Below are 17498 nucleotides of genomic sequence, written 5' to 3'. Positions count from 1 at the left end.
TTGTCAATAACTAAGTTTTTATTACTTTGTGGTTTTGAAAGTAAAATTTCTTCTTTGTTAGTAGCATAACATCAATAGATACTGAGTTAACACCCTTATATGGGAACTAAAGATTGCCTACACTAAAGTATAGCATTGACCTTCGTGTGTAACTATACTAAAAGAGAGATACCTCATTAGTATAACCAGCTTACCTAGCAACCAGATTCAGTGAATGACATGCATATTCTTAAGACATGACTAACATTATTCAACATTCACAAGTAAATTGACTCAAGCATAGAAAGGCTATGACCACTTAAGTAAATAATTTTATATGATCTCAAACTGTACTAATAGAATTTATGATATAGTATTGGCCTTCACTTGACAGCATCTGTAACATAGGCATCTATAACATACTATACTATAACATATACACATACTATAACATACATATACACATACATATGTGTACATATACATATACACATATACATATACACATACATACTATAACATAGGCATCTATTACAGCATCTATAACATAGTGTAACCACTTGTATCATCATATTCCTGGGAATGAGTGCTTATTACCTCACTTCTTTTCGAGGGAACTTATGGTCATCCATGTCCCAACCTCTGATATTTTCGAAATACGAAATGAAGATGATATAGATATGTTCGTCGTGATTTTCCTATTATCAAGATCGTTTTATTCTTCAGGATTATTTATCGAGAGGTATTGCTGGTGATGATGGTATAACGAGTGTTGAGCTAAAGCCTATGAGGGAAAGTGATTATATTAGGCTACCATATAATCGAGATATAAATGAAAGGAATTTGCGACTATGTTCTTGGAATGTCCACGAGCTAACTCCGAGCTACCTAGATATTTTAGATCTAATTGATCAATTTTTTTCTTCTTTTGATATCATAGTATTATGTGAAACATTTCTTAGCTCAAACCAGTCGATCTCTCTGTATTCATTTCCTGGTTATGATCTTCGTATCAAGAACCGAGTATTGATGGGTCATGGTGGTGTTGGTTTCCTTGTAAAGAATGGGTTAAATTATCAGGAAAGGGATGATCTTAGTATATGGATGGAAGATGAGGTTGAGGTTTTTTCAATTGAAATTGAATTTGATGGGAAAAAGAATATAATTAGTATGGTATATAAGCCGCCCAGTGCTCACTCGATTCCTTAAATGAAAACACCAGTAAAAATGTAGCTTCTAACGTCTAAAGGGGGGGGGGACTTAAACATTTAAAGTTTAGGTTCAAAACAATCATGAGTACCTCCAAAGTTCGTTTCAAATAATATTTCTTTCCATAAATCTGGTAAATCAATATTTTAAGCCTATTTTATTTTTATTGTCTTAGAATGCTACTGTTAAAAAATCAATTAAATTATACGCGTTACGTTAAGTTAAACAAAACTTTAAGGCTTGATAAGAAATCCCACTCCTTATCAGTTATTTATGGTCCCTAAAAAGTAGCAAACAGTGTACTCTATCACTATACCTTTGAAAAGTGTCTTTTCACATCTATTTTTGATTAAAGAGACTATTTAGCAGAGGAAATAATCAAACAATTAAAGGATTATTTCAGGGAAAGGAGATGCAAAGGTTAGATAATAAATGCTAGTAACGGAAAAACAAAAGTCATTGTACAAAAATATGTAAAATATTCTATTGCTTGGACTTTTGGTTAAAGAGATAATTAATATAGAAAAAAGGATGTGATTCACGTAAAAAAAATCAATTATGGATAAGAAAAGCAGAATTCAGCCAAAAATACTATAATCAGCGAAAAGAAGTATAGAGAAAGAGGAAAAAGAGAAATGACGTGAAAGGAGGGGGGGGTACTACGAAAAAGGAGTCAGATGGCTTAGAAAAAGATTACTGTAACTTATGGCCCTACTTTAACACACTAATAGCCTTCTAGTTTTTGTCTTGTATCTTGTGACCCTGCATCAATTTAAATGTGAGACCATTACTATGATTTGGCTACAATTGCAGCATAGTAAGAGACAACTTTGGTTTTAACTAAAATTGGAAGAATTCATTGTAAATAAAACTGTAAAGTGAATGAAAATATAAAGTAACGTTAAATGTTAAATTGTAACTTTTATTCAGATGCAGCTTAACACCCATTTGTAATGATAAAAACAGTTTTTGGGGATTGCGGGAAAGTGCCTGAAAACTCAAAACATTCCGTCAAATCAAAAAAAAAAAAAAATGAATTTCTATCGTCGAAAGCGGTAGTATAATCCCACTTTCTCATTACAAACTATTGCAAATAGTATCTTCATTAATAGTTTGCATAAATACATTCCGAGACCACATTTGCTATCCTTTACGTTTGACGAAAAATGAAGAAAAAAACGAAATGAGGGTGATTTTTAACCAGTTGTTTCCTCTGTAGGAAAAGCGTTCCTTTTGGTTACTTAAATATTTTTTTCATACAAAAAAAAGTCCGAAAATTTGTGACGTGTGTCCATTAATTTAGTTTTTTCGCTCTTTGTATGCTTCTGGAAAGTCGTTAAAAGAGGAAAAACTAATCATATCAATTGAAACGAATGTATAATAAAACGGTAGAATTTGATAATACAATGGTAAATAATTCGTATTTGTTTACGAACCAATTAGATATAAAATAACTTCTGATTTGAGCTGATATAAAAATGACATTAGTAGTGCCAATTTTAAGTGCCAGATGCGATTTAAAACTGCCACTTTTAAGTATCTTTTTCGAAACGGAGATGGTACAAATGCTAGTTAGTACCTTAAGAGGTACCTTTTAAAAGTACCTTTTAAGAGGTACTTTTAAGAGACACTGCTGATAAGGGTTTTCTTGAGACGATACAAAAAAGAGCTGTAAAAATTAAACTTGGACAAAACTACTCAACTTACGAGGATGCGCTGAAACAACTCAATTTGGACTCTCTTGATAGTCGTAGACATGGCTTAACATATAGATTTGGACTAAATTGTTTGAATTCCCCAACTCATTGTCGTCTACTACCCAACCTTGAGAGCCCCCCAACTGAAGGACCAGTTACTAGACTCCGACAAATAAAAAAGAATTGTCCACTGTTACTGACTTGCTCAGCCTATAGTACTGAGAGATATCGTAAATCATTTGTTCCATATTTTACCCGTCATTTTAATAATATTGACGCGACTAATACTTAATGTTTGATTAATATGTGTTTGATTAATATAATGTTTGTTTAAATTTTCCTGTGACTGCTTTTGAAGGTATAAATTATTTTTGTCATGACATGTTAATGCTAGCTCCGGCTATTGTAGTGAATAAATATATTCTATATATATATACCAACACGATCGTATACATTGATATAATGCCAGATGTAACCATATGGAAATAACACAATAAATCATCAATTGTCAGAGGTTTGTAGAAAGATCAACTAGATCTCACTCTCACGGATTTACATTTAAGAGAAGCAAAGAATAGGATTCTGGATTATTGAACGGTGCCAGACGTCAAGAGGAACTAGCTCAACTTACATCTTACCCTCCAAAAAAAAAAAAAAAAAAAAATCTATATCTGAACCAAAAAAAGAATTGCCATGGTTTAAAACAATTGGCCTGGTTTAAAATTGCTCGTGTCAAAAGACGCAAAAGAGTTGCGATACCGATTGTAGAACAGGATTATGGAATAAAATTCTAAATGAAACATGAATAAGCTTCACTTGTTCCTATTGAACTGTTGTGTCTTGATGAGCCTAGCTATCTTTCATAACCCCGTGAAGGGGCTCCTCGCCAAGTGACTAATCCCCTCAAACGAGGCAAAATACCACTTAGAGTTGATAAGACAGGTCCGAAATTCCTTACCAAGCTTTTCCAATCTAATCAAAAATTCAGCTCCACCCGATTTTTCCAAACCCGCTGTAATCCATTTATTTCTACCTTTTGATCATCTATGGTTGTCCTGATGGGTCAAAGACCTCCTTCATCCCCCTAAAATCTTTTGTTCTCTCGTAACTTGGTAATTTTGCCAAAATCTTACTGTCAGTCGTTGCATATTGAATTTGCAAATATATATTTCTTTTTTATGTTATCTCTAATCCAATGTACACCATCTAAGACTGAATTTCTCTATTGCTGTATCGTTTTACAGTTATTTTCTCTGTTTTATCTTCTTTAGTTTTACAGAAGAAATAAATAAATCATCAACGAATGGATACTGAATTCCAACATTAAGTTTTTCAAATATGACAATATTTTCTCAAGCCTCTCGCCAGAACACGTGCACTATAAATTTGTTTTCAATCTTTTCTGGCCCATTAGGTGCCCCATCATGGGTATATGTTACTTGAAGCTTGTTATTTCCTAAAAAGTCTCCCCAAAAATCATGAATTTCAGAAACGTTTTCATTGGCAGCCGGAATGTTTACGTCTCATTATAGATAATTTAGATAAGTTCGAAGACCACTCTGCCTTTCCATGACGAAGTAAAACAGTTCAAAATAGGGATGATACCTTTTTATTGACAGTGAATAGATATAAAATTATTTAACTGGATATTTCGAACACATATACAGTGTTCATCACAGTGTTTTACTGCTGATGATGAACACAGTAAATGTGTTCGAAATATCCAGTTAAATAATTTTATATCTATTCACTGTCAATAAAAAGGTATCATCCCTATTTTGAACTGTTTTATTTACGTCTCATTTTCTACACAAGTTGACCTGGTCAATACCGCCTCTGGCTTTCTCCTACGGAATGCCAAGCTTTCCCCCACCGTTACAGAAGTCAACTCTGCTTCATTTACATGGGTTGGCTTGGGGTTGGGACTGGGGTTGGCTTCGTCATTTCCGTATCATTTACTCTCCTACAGAATGTCGTTCCCACCCCTGCGGTTACACAGAATTCTCGCGCGTTAACCTTAAATAGTACGTTGGCTTTGTTGCCAACTGACATATTCAAGAGGAAATTTGAACTAGGCAAAAGCCAAAGAAAATAGGAGATTTATAGGAGTTGGCTCGTTGGCAATTTAACATGGGAAAATGGGGATTCAGAAACTAGAGCCACTTACAGTGTAGCGGCTTCTAAAGAACATGTTTCTAAAGAACATTGGATATTTAATATGATTAATCTACAATGCAAAAAAATTGAAGCTGAAATTTCTTTGTAAGTTGTAAATAAATTAATCGTTTGTTTTTATTGTTAAGAATTATTTAAGTCAAAACCCAGTCTGCACAAAGCAGGTCTAGGCTAGGAAAATCTTGGTAGGTTATGTAGGCTAGTTGACTTTAAGCTGGAAGGCCTACTGGGGACATAATTCTGCTTCTTTCCCTCTCCCATGTATTTCAAAGTATTTGAAAAGGCAAGTAGTTTTTGATCAACCAAAGTCGTCAAACGTTTGATGGCATTGCGATTCTTATTTTTGACTTCAGCGCCAGTTTCCAGTCACATAAATTTCTATATTTCTTGACAAAAACTTAACCATATTAAATGTGGTTGCAGCAATGACTGGTAATTTCTGTGGTAGACTTCAACAGGAGTCGCTGAACTATCAAAGAGCCTAAATTTCGATGGAAAGCATCAACATCCAAGGAGACTTATTAAACATTAGTAGTGCTAATATACTTCAAAATTTCGTAATTTTGGAGACCTTTAAATCCTGAAGCCAGTTAACTATTTAACTCAGCAAAGTTAGCTGTTTAGCCTTTTTTGGTGAGCATTTGGCTTTCTTCTAGATAATTTCTCTCTACACTTCAAAAGAATATGGATGCTTCAACAGGGATCGGAGCTGGGACTCAAAAGTGGTGTAGACATTTGAATTTTCATCTACCCTGTCCCATGAATCTAACCCTGAATCGTCAAAGAGATCCAGACACTCTCGTGCCATGGTCGGAGAAGGAGCGTAGGCCCCAAAAAATCTTTTAGATATTTATATATTTATTAAACTTTAGCAACAATCTACATATAAAAACCACTATAATTCTGCTAAAACCTAACAGTTGATGTAGGATGAGCCAGGTAAAAAAAATACATACATGTATATATAATTTTTTTTTACTATCAGATACCAATTTTTTAGGGGATATTGGTATCTTGAGATATTCTCACATAAAAAAACGATCTATATAGTTCAAAAGTCTGAGAAAATTCGTTCAGAGCCTTAATTTTAGTTTTTGCAAATGAAGTCATCTACTATGTTAGTACATCACATAAGCTTTTCTTATAACAACACTAGCTGTTGGGGTGGTGCTTCGCGCCAACCCAACACCTAGTTGGTGGGGGCGCTTCGCCCCCAAGCCCCCCCGCGCGCGTAAGTCGTTACGCGCCATTGTAGTTGTGTCCCTGTGTACCACCTATGAATATAAATAGATTTATATATGTGTTTTGAACTAAGTAAAACTTGCGAATATACAACATTCTAGGCTTTCCCATTGTCTGTGCATATACAAAGCCTTATGTACTTATAATGACGTCATATGCAAACGCTCTTTTTACAAACAAACAAACATGCATACACACAACTCGTTTTTATATAGATAGATAGATAGATAGATACAATACAAATTAACTGCGTAAAACTTGCGAATATACAACATTTTTCGCTGTCCAATTGTCGCTGCATATAAATAGATTGTCAGGTTTACCGATCCTCGAACATGCAACGTACAATTGTCCATGGGAAAAACAATCAGTATTAAGATCTATACCACATTTTTCTAATGATTGACCTTGAGCTTTGTTGATGGTTATTGCAAATGCTAATCGAATTGGGAATTGCAATCTTTTTCACGTTGCTCTTGTGATTCCTCGGCACGCTTTCTTTTGGCATTATCTCTTGAAGCCGCAAGCCTGTTTTCACGTTGCTCTTGTGATTCCTCGGCACGCCTTCTTTTTTCACTTTCTCTTTTAGCAGTAAGTCTGGTTTCGCGTTGCTCTGGTAGTTCCTCGACACGCCTTCGTTGACAGCACATTCCTAATCTGGCATTATCTCTTGAAGCCGCAAGCCTGTTTTCACGTTGCTCTTGTGATTCCTCGGCACGCTTTCTGTTCTTACTTTCTCTATCAGCCGCAATCCTGTTTTCTTGCTGTTCTTGTGATTCATCGGCACGCTTTTTTTCTTACTTTCTCTATCAGAGCAAGTTTTTTGGCATAGATTCTTTGAGCAGCTTCCTCGGCTGTTGCCATTGTAGGTTCTTCAGTCATTTACAATTAAACATTTTTCCGTCCACGATCTTCTTACAATTAAAAATTTGTCTTTGAACGAATTTCTTAAATACCTTTAATGGAGTCATCGTCATAACATACATGACGACATGATGACATGACGTCACTCGACAGACATAACCCACATACAACTTATTTTTATACTAGCTGTTGGGGTGGCGCTTCGCGCCATCCCAACACCTAGTTGGTGGGGGCGCTTCGCGCCCCCCCCAGCCACCCCGCGCGCGTAAGTCGTTACGCGCCATATTAGTTACGCGCCATTGTAGTTGTGTCCCTATGTCCCACCTGTGAATATATATATATATATATATATATATATATATATATATATATATATATATATATATATATATATATATATATATATATATATATATATATATATAGGTTTTTAACTACGTAAAACTTGCGAATATACAACATTCTTTGTTGTCCCATTGTCTGTGCATATAAATAGATTGTCAGGTTTACCGACTCTTATTCCCTGTGTCCCGGTCGTCATTTGTGTCCCGGTGTCCCAGTCTGTGATTTCTCTTTGAGTGTCCCGGGCATCATTTATATTCCTTGTGTCCCGGTGTCCCGGTCGTCATTTGTGTCCCGGTGTCCCGGTCTGTATATATATTCGCTTTTGAATTGGTCTTTTTTTTAGTTTTTAGTTTTTTACCTTTTTTTTAGTTTTTTTAGTTATACCTCATGATTCTAATGATTGCCCTTGAGCTTTGTTGATGGTGATTGCTAATCGAACATTCCCTGTGTCCCCGTCGTCATTTACATATCCCCCTGTGCCCCCCGGCGTCCCCGTTGTAGTTGTGTCCCTGTGTCCCGGTCGTCATTTATATTCCCTGTGTCCCGGTCGTCATTTGTATCCCGGTGTCCCGGTCTGTATATACATTCGTTTTTGAAATGGTATATGATGAAATAAATTTTTGTATTTTTCCCCTTTTTTTTCTTTTTAGTTTTTTTTTATTTGTATTTCTTTTAGTTTTGTTTTTCTCCTTTATTTGTCATTTTTTTCCTTTTTTTCCTTTTTTTCTTTTTTAGTTTTTTTAGTTTTTTAGCTTTTTTAGTTTTTTTATTAGTTTTTAGTTTTTTTTCTTTTTAGTTTTTTTGTAGTTTTTACCTTTTTTTTTAGTTTTTTTAGTTTTTTTTTACTTATGTCCTGGTCTTCATTTATACTCCCTGTGTCCCGGTCGTCATTTGTGTCCCGGTGCTTTGTTGATGGTGATTGCTAATCGAACATTCCTTGTGTCCCGGTCGCTTCTCTTTGAGTGTCTCGGTCGTCATTTATATTCCCTATGTTCAGGTGTCCCGGTCGTCATTTGTGTCCCGATGTCCCGGTCTGTAATTTCATCAGTTGAAAACATGACGTCAGTCAACACACAAACATGACGTCACCCGACAGACCCACTCACACACAGACAACTTATCTATCTACATATATATATATATATAAATAAGTTGTCTGTCTGTGTGTCTGTCTGTCAGGTGACGTCATGTTTCTGTGTCGACTGACGTCATGAAGTTAGTTGTCGTCATTTTTGCTATGACGGTGACGTCATTAAAGATATTTAAGGCATATATGTTCACGTAGAAATCTATTAATGTTTAAGTTTAAAATGACTGATGAACTTACAATGGCAAAAGCCGATGAAGATGCTCAAAGAGTCTATGCCAAAAAACTTGCTGCTGATAGAGAAAGTCAGAAAAGAAAGCGTGCCGAGGAATCAAAAGAACAGCAAGGAAACAGGCTTGAGGCTAAAGAACGCAAAACCGCGCAGTTAGATGAAGATACACCTGGACAGCGAGAGTCAAAACATATCAAAACTGAAAATGATAGCGATGATGATTGGGTTTGGGATTTTGACTTGGATAAGGTCATCAATACCTACCAGATTTTAGTTAAAAAAAACAAAGGTTCGGCGATATGTATTTCATAGTGAAGCTGTAAAATAAAGAAGAAAAAGAAAACTGAAAAAAGAAAAAATGTAAAAAACTAAAAAATACTAAAAAGAAAAAACACTCAAAGAGAAATTACAGACCGGGACACAAATGACGACCGGGACAGAGGGAATATAAATAACGACCGGGACACTCAAAGAGAAATTACAGACTGGGATACCGGGACACAAATGACGTCCGGGACACAGGGAATATAAATGACGACCAGGACACAGGTATTTAAGAATATCGTTCAAAGACAAATTTTTAATTGTAAGAAGACCGTTGAAAGAGAAATTTCTAATTGTAAAATGACTGAAGAACCTACAATGGCAACACCCGAGGAAGCTGCTCAAAACGAATGTATTCAAGCCGAAGTAGCTGAGTTGGTAAAGCGTTATGTTTCAAGGTTCAAACCTGGAGAGGCTCCAGGTTCAACACCTAGTTGGTGGGGCGCTTCGCGCCCCCCCCAAGCCCCCCCGCGCGCGTAAGTCGTTACGCGCCATATTAGTTACGCGCCATTGTAGCTGTGTCCCTGTGTCCCACCTGTGAATAGAGATAGATATAAATATATATTTTTAACTACGTAAAACATGCGAATATACAACATTCTTCGCTGTCCCATTGTCTGTGCATATAAATAGCATTTATATTCCCTGTGTCCCGGTCGTCATTTGTGTCCTGGTGTTCCAGTTTGTATTTTCTCTTTGAGTGTCCCGGTCGTCATTTATATTCCCTGTGTCCCAGTGTCCCGGTCGTCATTTGTGTCCCGGTGTCCCGGTGTGTAATTTCTATTCAAAAAATCTCAGTCGTCTCAGTCGTCAATTATATATCCCGCCTGTGCCTCCGGCGTCCCCGTTGTAGTTGTGTCCCTGCGTCCCGGTCGTCATTTATATTCCCGGTCGTGATTTGTGTCTGGGTGTCCCAGTCTGTAATTTTTCTTTGAGGTTCCTGGTCGTCATTTATATTCCCTCTGTGTCGGTCGTCATTTGTGTCCCGGTCTGTAATTTATCTTTGAGTGTTTTTTCTTTTTAGTTTTTTTTTAGTTTTTTACATTTTTTCAGTTTTTTTTTCTTCTTTATTTTTCAGCGTCACTATGAAGTACATATCGCCGAACCTTTGTTTTTTAACTTAAATCTGGAAGGCATTGATGACCTTATCCAAGTCAAAATCCCAAACCCAATCATCATCGCTATCATTTTCAGTTTTGATATGTTTTGACTCTCGCTTTCCAGGTGGATTTTCATCTAACTGCGCGGTTTTGCTTTCTTTAGCCGCAAGCCTGTTTTCTTGTTGTTCTTGTGATTCCTCGGCACGCTTTCTTTTCTTACTTTCTCTATCAGCTGCAAGCCTGTTTTCTTGCTGTTCTTGTGATTCCTCGGCACGCTTTCTTTTCTTACTTTCTCTATCAGCAGCAAGTTTTTTGGCATAGACTCTTTGAGTAGCTTCCTCGGCTGTTGCCATTGTAGGTTCTTCAGTCATTTTACAATTAAACATTTTTCCGTGAACGCATGTCTTAAATACCATTAATGACGTCACCGTCATAGCAAAAATGACGACAACTAACTTCATGACGTCAGTCGACACAGAAACATGACGTCACCTGACAGACAGACACACAGACAGACAACTTATTTTTATATATATAGACTAGCTGTTGGGATGGCGCTTCGCGCCACCCCAACACCTAGCTGGTGGGGCGCTTCGCGTCCCCCCAAGCCCCCCCGCACGCGTAAGTCGTTACGCGCCATATTAGTTACGCGCCATTGTAGTTGTGTCCCTGTGTCCCACCTGTGAATAGAGATAGATATAAATATATGTTTTTAACTACGTCAAACATGCGAATATACAACATTCTTCGCTGTCCCATTGTCTGTGCATATAAATAGATTGTCAGGTTTACTGACTCTTGAACATGCAACATTTAATTGTCCATGCGAAAAACAATCCGTATTCAGATCTATACCTCATTATTCTAATGATGTGTCCCTGTGTCCCGGTCGTCATTTATATTCCCTGTGTCCCGGTCGTCATTTGTGTCCCGGTGTCCCAGTTTGTAGTTTCTCTTTGAGTGTCCCGTTCGTCATTTATATTCCCTGTGTCCCGGTGTCCCGGTCGTCATTTGTGTCCCGGTGTCCCGGTCTGTAATTTCTATTCGAACAATCCCTGTGTCCCGGTCGTCATTTATATATCCCGCCTGTGCCCCCGGCGTCCCCGATGTAGTTGTGTCCCTGTGTCCCGGTCGTCATTTATATTCCCTCTGTCCCGGTCGTGATTTGTGTCCGGGTGTCCCAGTCTGTAATTTCTCTTTGAGGTTCCCGGTCGTCACTTATATTCCCTCTGTCTCGGTCGTCATTTGTGTCCCGGTCTGTAATTTCTCTTTGAGTGTTTTTTCTTTTTAGTTTTTTTTTAGTTTTTTACCTTTTTTCTTTTTTCAGTTTTCTTTTTCTTCTTTATTTTTCAGCGTCACTATGAAGTACATATCGACGAACCTTTGTTTTTTTAACTTAAATCTGGTAGGCATTGATGACCTTATCCAAGTCAAAATCCCAAACCCAATCATCATCGCTATCATTTTCAGTTTTGATATGTTTTGACTCTCACTGTCCAGGTGGATTTTCATCTAACTGCGCGGTTTTGCGTTCTTTAGCCACAAGCCTGTTTTCTTGCTGTTCTTTTGATTCCTCGGCACACTTTCTTTTCTGACTTTCTCTATCAGCAGCAAGTTTTTTGGCATAGACTCTTTGAGCATCTTCATCGGCTTTTGCCATTGTAAGTTCATCAGTCATTTTAAACTTAAACATTAATAGATTTCTACGTGAACATATATGTCTTAAATATCTTTAATGACGTCACCGTCATAGCAAAAATGACGACAACTAACTTCATGACGCCAGTCGACACAGAAACATGACGTCACCTGATCCACAGACAGACAACTTATTTTTATATATATAGATAGATATAATTCTAAAATTGTCAGGTAATTTTCTATTTTGAAATAAAAACTAAAAATTATTGCTCCGACAACATAAATATTTTTATGTATATATATATATATATATATATATATATATATATATATATATATATATATATATATATATATATGTATATATATATACATTTATATATATATATATATATATATATATATATATATATATATATATATATATATATATATATATATACTAGCTGTTGGGGTGGCGCTTCGCGCCACCCCAACACCTATCTGGTGGGGGCGCTTCGCGCCCCCCCAAGCCCCCCCGCGCGCGTAAGTCGTTACGCGCCATATTAGTTACGCGCCATTGTAGTTGTGTCCCTATGTCCCACCTGTGAATCGACCATTCCCTGAGTCGCCATCGTCATTTATATATCCCCCTGTGCACCCCGGCGTCCCCTTTGTAGTTATGTCCCTGTGTCCCGGTCGTCGTCATTTATACTCCCTGTGTCCCGGTGCTTTGTTGATTGCTAATCGAACATTCCTCTTGTCCCGGTCGCTTTCTCTTTGAGTGTCGTCATTTATTTAGATTGTTTCTCCTTTATTTTTCAGTTTTTTTCCTTTTTTTAGTTTTTTTTCTTTTTTAGTTCTTTTAGTTTTTACCTTTTTTAGTTTTTTTTTAGTTTTTTAGATGAAAATTTTTTTTAGTTTTTTTCCTTTTTTTCTTTTTAGTTTTTTATTGGTTTTTACCTTTTTTTTAGCTTTTTTAGTTTTTTTCGTTTTTTCTTTTTACTTTTTTTTTAGTTTTTATCTTTTTTATTTTTTTTATTTTTATTCTTAATTTTATTAGTTTTCTTTTTCTCTTCTATTTTTCAGTTTTTTCCTTTTTTTTAAGTTTTTTTTTTAGTTTTTAGTTTTTTTAGTTTTTTTTTCCTTTTTTTCTTTTTAGTTTTTTATTGGTTTTTACCTTTTTTTTAGCTTTTTTAGTTTTTTTCGTTTTTCTTTTTACTTTTTTTTTTAGTTTTTATCTTTTTTATTTTTTTTTATTTTATTCTTAATTTTATTAGTTTTCTTTTTCTCTTCTATTTTTCAGTTTTTTCCTTTTTTTAAGTTTTTTTTTAGTTTTTAGTTTTTTTAGTTTTTTAGTTTTTTTAGTTTTCTTAGTTTTTTGGCTTTTTTATTTTTTTTATTAGTTTTAGTTTTTTTTTGTAGTTTTTGCCTTTTTTTAGTTTTTTCAGTTTTTTTTTTTAGTTTTTAGTTTTTTACCTTTTTTGTGGATCGTCACCTGATCCACAGATCCACAGATCCACAGATCCACAGATCCACAGACAACTTATTTTTATATACATAGATATATATATATATATATATATATATATATATATATATATATATATATATATATATATATATATATATATATATATATATATATATATATATATCTATATTCACAGGTGGGACATAGGGACACAACTACAATGGCGCGTAACTAATATGGCGCGTAACGACTTACGCGCGCGGGGGGGCTTGGGGGGGGCGCGCCACCCCAACAGCTAGTATAGATATATATCTATACTAGCTGTTGGGGTGGCGCTTCGTGCCACCCCAACACCTAGTTGGTGGGGGCGCTTTGCGCCCCCCCCCCCAAGCCCCCCCGCGCGCGTAAGTCGTTACGCGCCATATTAGTTACGCGCCATTGTAGTTGTGTCCCTATGTCCCATCTGTGAATATAGATATATATATATATGTTTTTAACTACGTAAAACTTGCGAATATACAACATTCTTTGCTGTCCCATTGTCTGTGCATATAAATAGATTGTTTACCGACTCTTGAAAATGCAACATATAATGGTCCATGGGAAAACAATCCGTATTCAGATCTATACCTCATGATTCTAATGATTGCCCTTGAGCTTTGTTGATGGTGATTGCTAATCTACCATTCCCTGTGTCGCCATCGTCATTTATATATCCCCTTGTGCCCCCCGGCATCCCCTTTGTAGTTTTGTCCCTGTGTCCAGGTCGTCATTTGTGTCCCGGTGTCCCAGTCTGTGATTTCTCTTTGAGTGTCCCGGGCGTCATTTATATTCCATGTGTCCCGGTGTCTCGGTCGTCATTTATATCCCCCTGTGCCCCCGGCGTCCCCGTTGTAGTTGTTTCCCTGTGTCCCGGTCGTCATTTATATTCCCTGTGTCCCGGTCGTCATTTGTATCCCGGTGTCCCGGTCTGTATATACATTCGTTTTTTAGTTTTGTTTTTCTCCTTTATTTTTTTCCTTTTTTATTTTTTTTCTTTTTTAGTTTATTTAGATTTTTAGATTTTTTAGTTTTTTTATTAGTTTTTATTTTTTTTTCTTTTTAGTTTTTTTGTAGTTTTTACCTTTTTTTAGTTTTTTTAGTTTTTTTTTACTTATATCCTGGTCGTCATTTATACTCCTGTGTCCCGGTCGTCATTTGTGTCCCGGTGCTTTGTTTTCTTTTTTAGTTCTTTTAGTTTTTACCTTTTTTAGTTTTTTTAGTTTTTTTAGTTTTTTAGCTTTTTTTATTTATTTTTTATTAGTTTTTAGTTTATTTTATGGTTTTTCCTTTTTTTAGTTTTTTTTTAGTTTTTTATCTTTTTTTAGTTTTTTTTTTAGTTTTTAAGCTTTTTTAGATTTTTTTTTTTGTTTTCTTTTTTTTTTTGTAGTTTTTACCTTCTTTAGATTTTTGCTTCTTTCATTTTTTTTAGCTTTTTTAGTTTTTTTTCGTTTTTTCTTTTTAGTTTTTTTGTAGTTTTTATCTTTTTTATTTTTTTTGTATTTTTATTCATATTTTTTTAGTTTTCTTTTTCTCTTTTATTTTTCAGTCTTTTCCTTTTTTTAGTTTTTTTCTTTTTTAGTTTTTAGTTTTTTTACCTTTTTTAGTTTTTTTTAGTTTTTTTAGTTTTTTAGATTTTTTAGTTTTTTTATTAGTTTTTAGTTTTTTTTTGTAGTTTTTGCCTTTTTTTAGTTTTTTCAGTTTTTTTTTAGTTTTTAGTTTTTTACCTTTTTTTAGTTTTTTTTTAGTTTTTTAGCTTTTTTAGTTTTTTTTTCTTTTTAGTTTTTTTTGTAGTTTTTACCTTTTTTAGTTTTTTTTCTTATTTTGTATTAGTGTGAAATAATTCAGACGTCATATGCGGACAAACATGACGTCACCTGATCCATCCATAGATCCACACACAGACAACTTATTTTTATATATATAGAAGATATATAAAAATAAGTTGTCTGTCTGTGGATCTGTCAGGTGACGTCATGTTTCTGTGTCGACTGACGTCATGTTTTCGATATAGATATATAGATTTTTATATATATAGATATAAGCATTTTCTTATATGGTGTCATGCACAGCATGATTAAGTTTGTTGAGTTTCCAACGCATCAATTATCTATACTATCATTACAAGGGAATAAATAATTGTGTAATTTTTCTCAAAAATGGCTCTATATTTTTTCGGGAAAATCAGTATCTTGGGACATTCTTGCATAAGAAAATTATCTAGTTGGCACAGAAGTGTGACAAAATTTTTTAAGAGCCTTAATTTTGGCTTTTGCAAATGATGTCATGTACTATGTCAATGCTTCATATAAGCATTTCTTGTGTAAGCACATCATATAAGCATTTTACTATATGATATCATGCATAGCATAAATAAGATTGTTGAGTTTCTAACGCATCAATTATTTATTTCACTTTCCTCAGATTCTGTTTCGAGTATAAGACCTGGTCCACGCAAAGCATTAGAATAAGCTCAAGTAGATGTTTTCCTACTTGACGAAGCACCCATGCTCCCGAAGTATGGCTTTAAAAATACGGATCAGTTGTTGCGGTCTGTTGCGCATCCAAACTTGGCACTTGGTGGGAAAATTTTAGTAGCTGGAGGTGATTCCCGACAGTGTTTACCAGTTCAACCCCAAAGAAACCGCACTGAAACACTCCATGTATCTATAAAAAAAAAGTCACTTTGGAAATATGTGAAACATATTTGCTCTGAGAAAAATATGTGAGCTGATCCTGAACAGGAACCGTTTGCAAAGTTCATCCATGAACTGGAAATAGAAATCTTCCTAAAAATATCATAAAAATAAGTTGTATGTGTGTTATGTCTGTCGAGTGACGTCATGTCATCATGTCGTCATGTCGTCATGAAGTTAGTTGTCGTTATGTTTGTTATGACGATGACGTCATTAAAGGTATTTAAGAAATTCGTTCAAAGACAAATTTTTAATTGTAAGAAGATCGTGGAAGGAAAAATTTTTAATTGTAAAATGACTGAAGAACCTACAATGGCAACAGCCGAGGAAGCTGCTCAAAGAGTCTATGCCAAAAAACTTGCGGCTGATAGGGAAAGTAAGAAAAGAAAGCGTGCCGAGGAATCACAAGAACAGCAAGAAAACAGGCTTGCGGCTGATAAAGAAAGTAAGAAAAGAAAGCGTGCCGAGGAATCACAAGAACAGCAAGAACAGGCTTGCGGCTAAAGAACGCAAAACCGCGCAGTTAGATGAAAATCCACCTGGACAGCGAGAGTCAAAACATATCAAAACTGAAAATGATAGCAATGATGATTGGGTTTGGGATTTTGACTTGGATAAGGTCATCAATGCCTACCAGATTTTAGTTAAAAAAAAAACAAAGGCTCGGCGATATGTATTTCATAGTGACGCTGAAAAATAAAGAAGAGAAAGAAAACTGAAAAAAGAAAAAAGGTAAAAAACTAAAAAAAAAATAAAAAGAAAAAACACTCAAAGAGAAATTACAGACCGGGACACAAATGACGACCGGGACAGAGGGAATATAAATGAAAACCTGACAGTCTATTTATATGGACAGACAATGTGACAGCAAAGAATGTTGTATATTCGCAAGTTTTACGTGGTTAAAAATCTATATCTATCTATATATATATAAATAAGTTGTCTGTCTGTCTGTCTGTCTGTCGAGTGACGTCGTGTTTGTCCGCATATGACGTCTGAATTATTTCATCATATACCAATTCAAAAACGAATGTATTCAAGCCGATGTAGCTGAGTTGGTAAGGCGTTATGTTCCAGGTTCTAGGTTCAAGAGGTTCCAGGTTCGAACCTTGGCTTAAAAAAAGGTAAAAACTACAAAAAAAAAACTAAAAACTAATAAAAAAAAAACTAAAAAGACTAAAAAACTAAAAAAAAATAAAAAAAGGTAAAAACTAACGGGACACGGGGAATATAAATTGACGACCGGGACACTCAAAGAGAAATTACAGACTGGGACACCGGGACACAAATGACGACCGAGGCACAGGGAATATAAATGACGACCGGGACACAGGGACACAACTACAACGGGGACGCCGGGGGGCACAGGGGGAAATATAAATGACGACGGGGACACAGGGAATGTTCGATTAGCA

At 35.3% G+C, this 17498-nt stretch overlaps 1 protein-coding gene across 2 annotated transcripts in view; it reads left to right on the top strand.

The window, feature by feature from the left end:
- The first annotated feature begins 1474 nt into the window (after positions 1-1474).
- Positions 1475-17498, top strand: part of LOC136032680 (carbohydrate sulfotransferase 11-like) — an 83308-nt gene continuing 67284 nt past the window's right edge. For both annotated transcript variants that reach the window (XM_065712976.1, XM_065712975.1), the window contains exon 1: positions 1475-1608. In XM_065712976.1, the coding sequence (XP_065569048.1) occupies positions 1601-1608 (8 nt within the window). In that variant the 5' untranslated portion in view covers positions 1475-1600. The remainder of the gene's footprint in view (positions 1609-17498) is intronic.

This window comes from Artemia franciscana, chromosome 11 (genome assembly GCF_032884065.1).
Source record: "Artemia franciscana chromosome 11, ASM3288406v1, whole genome shotgun sequence".
Taxonomy (NCBI): Eukaryota; Metazoa; Arthropoda; class Branchiopoda; order Anostraca; family Artemiidae; genus Artemia; species Artemia franciscana.
Note: the sequence above shows the minus strand (reverse complement) of the source record. Positions and strands in the feature narration are given on the sequence as shown.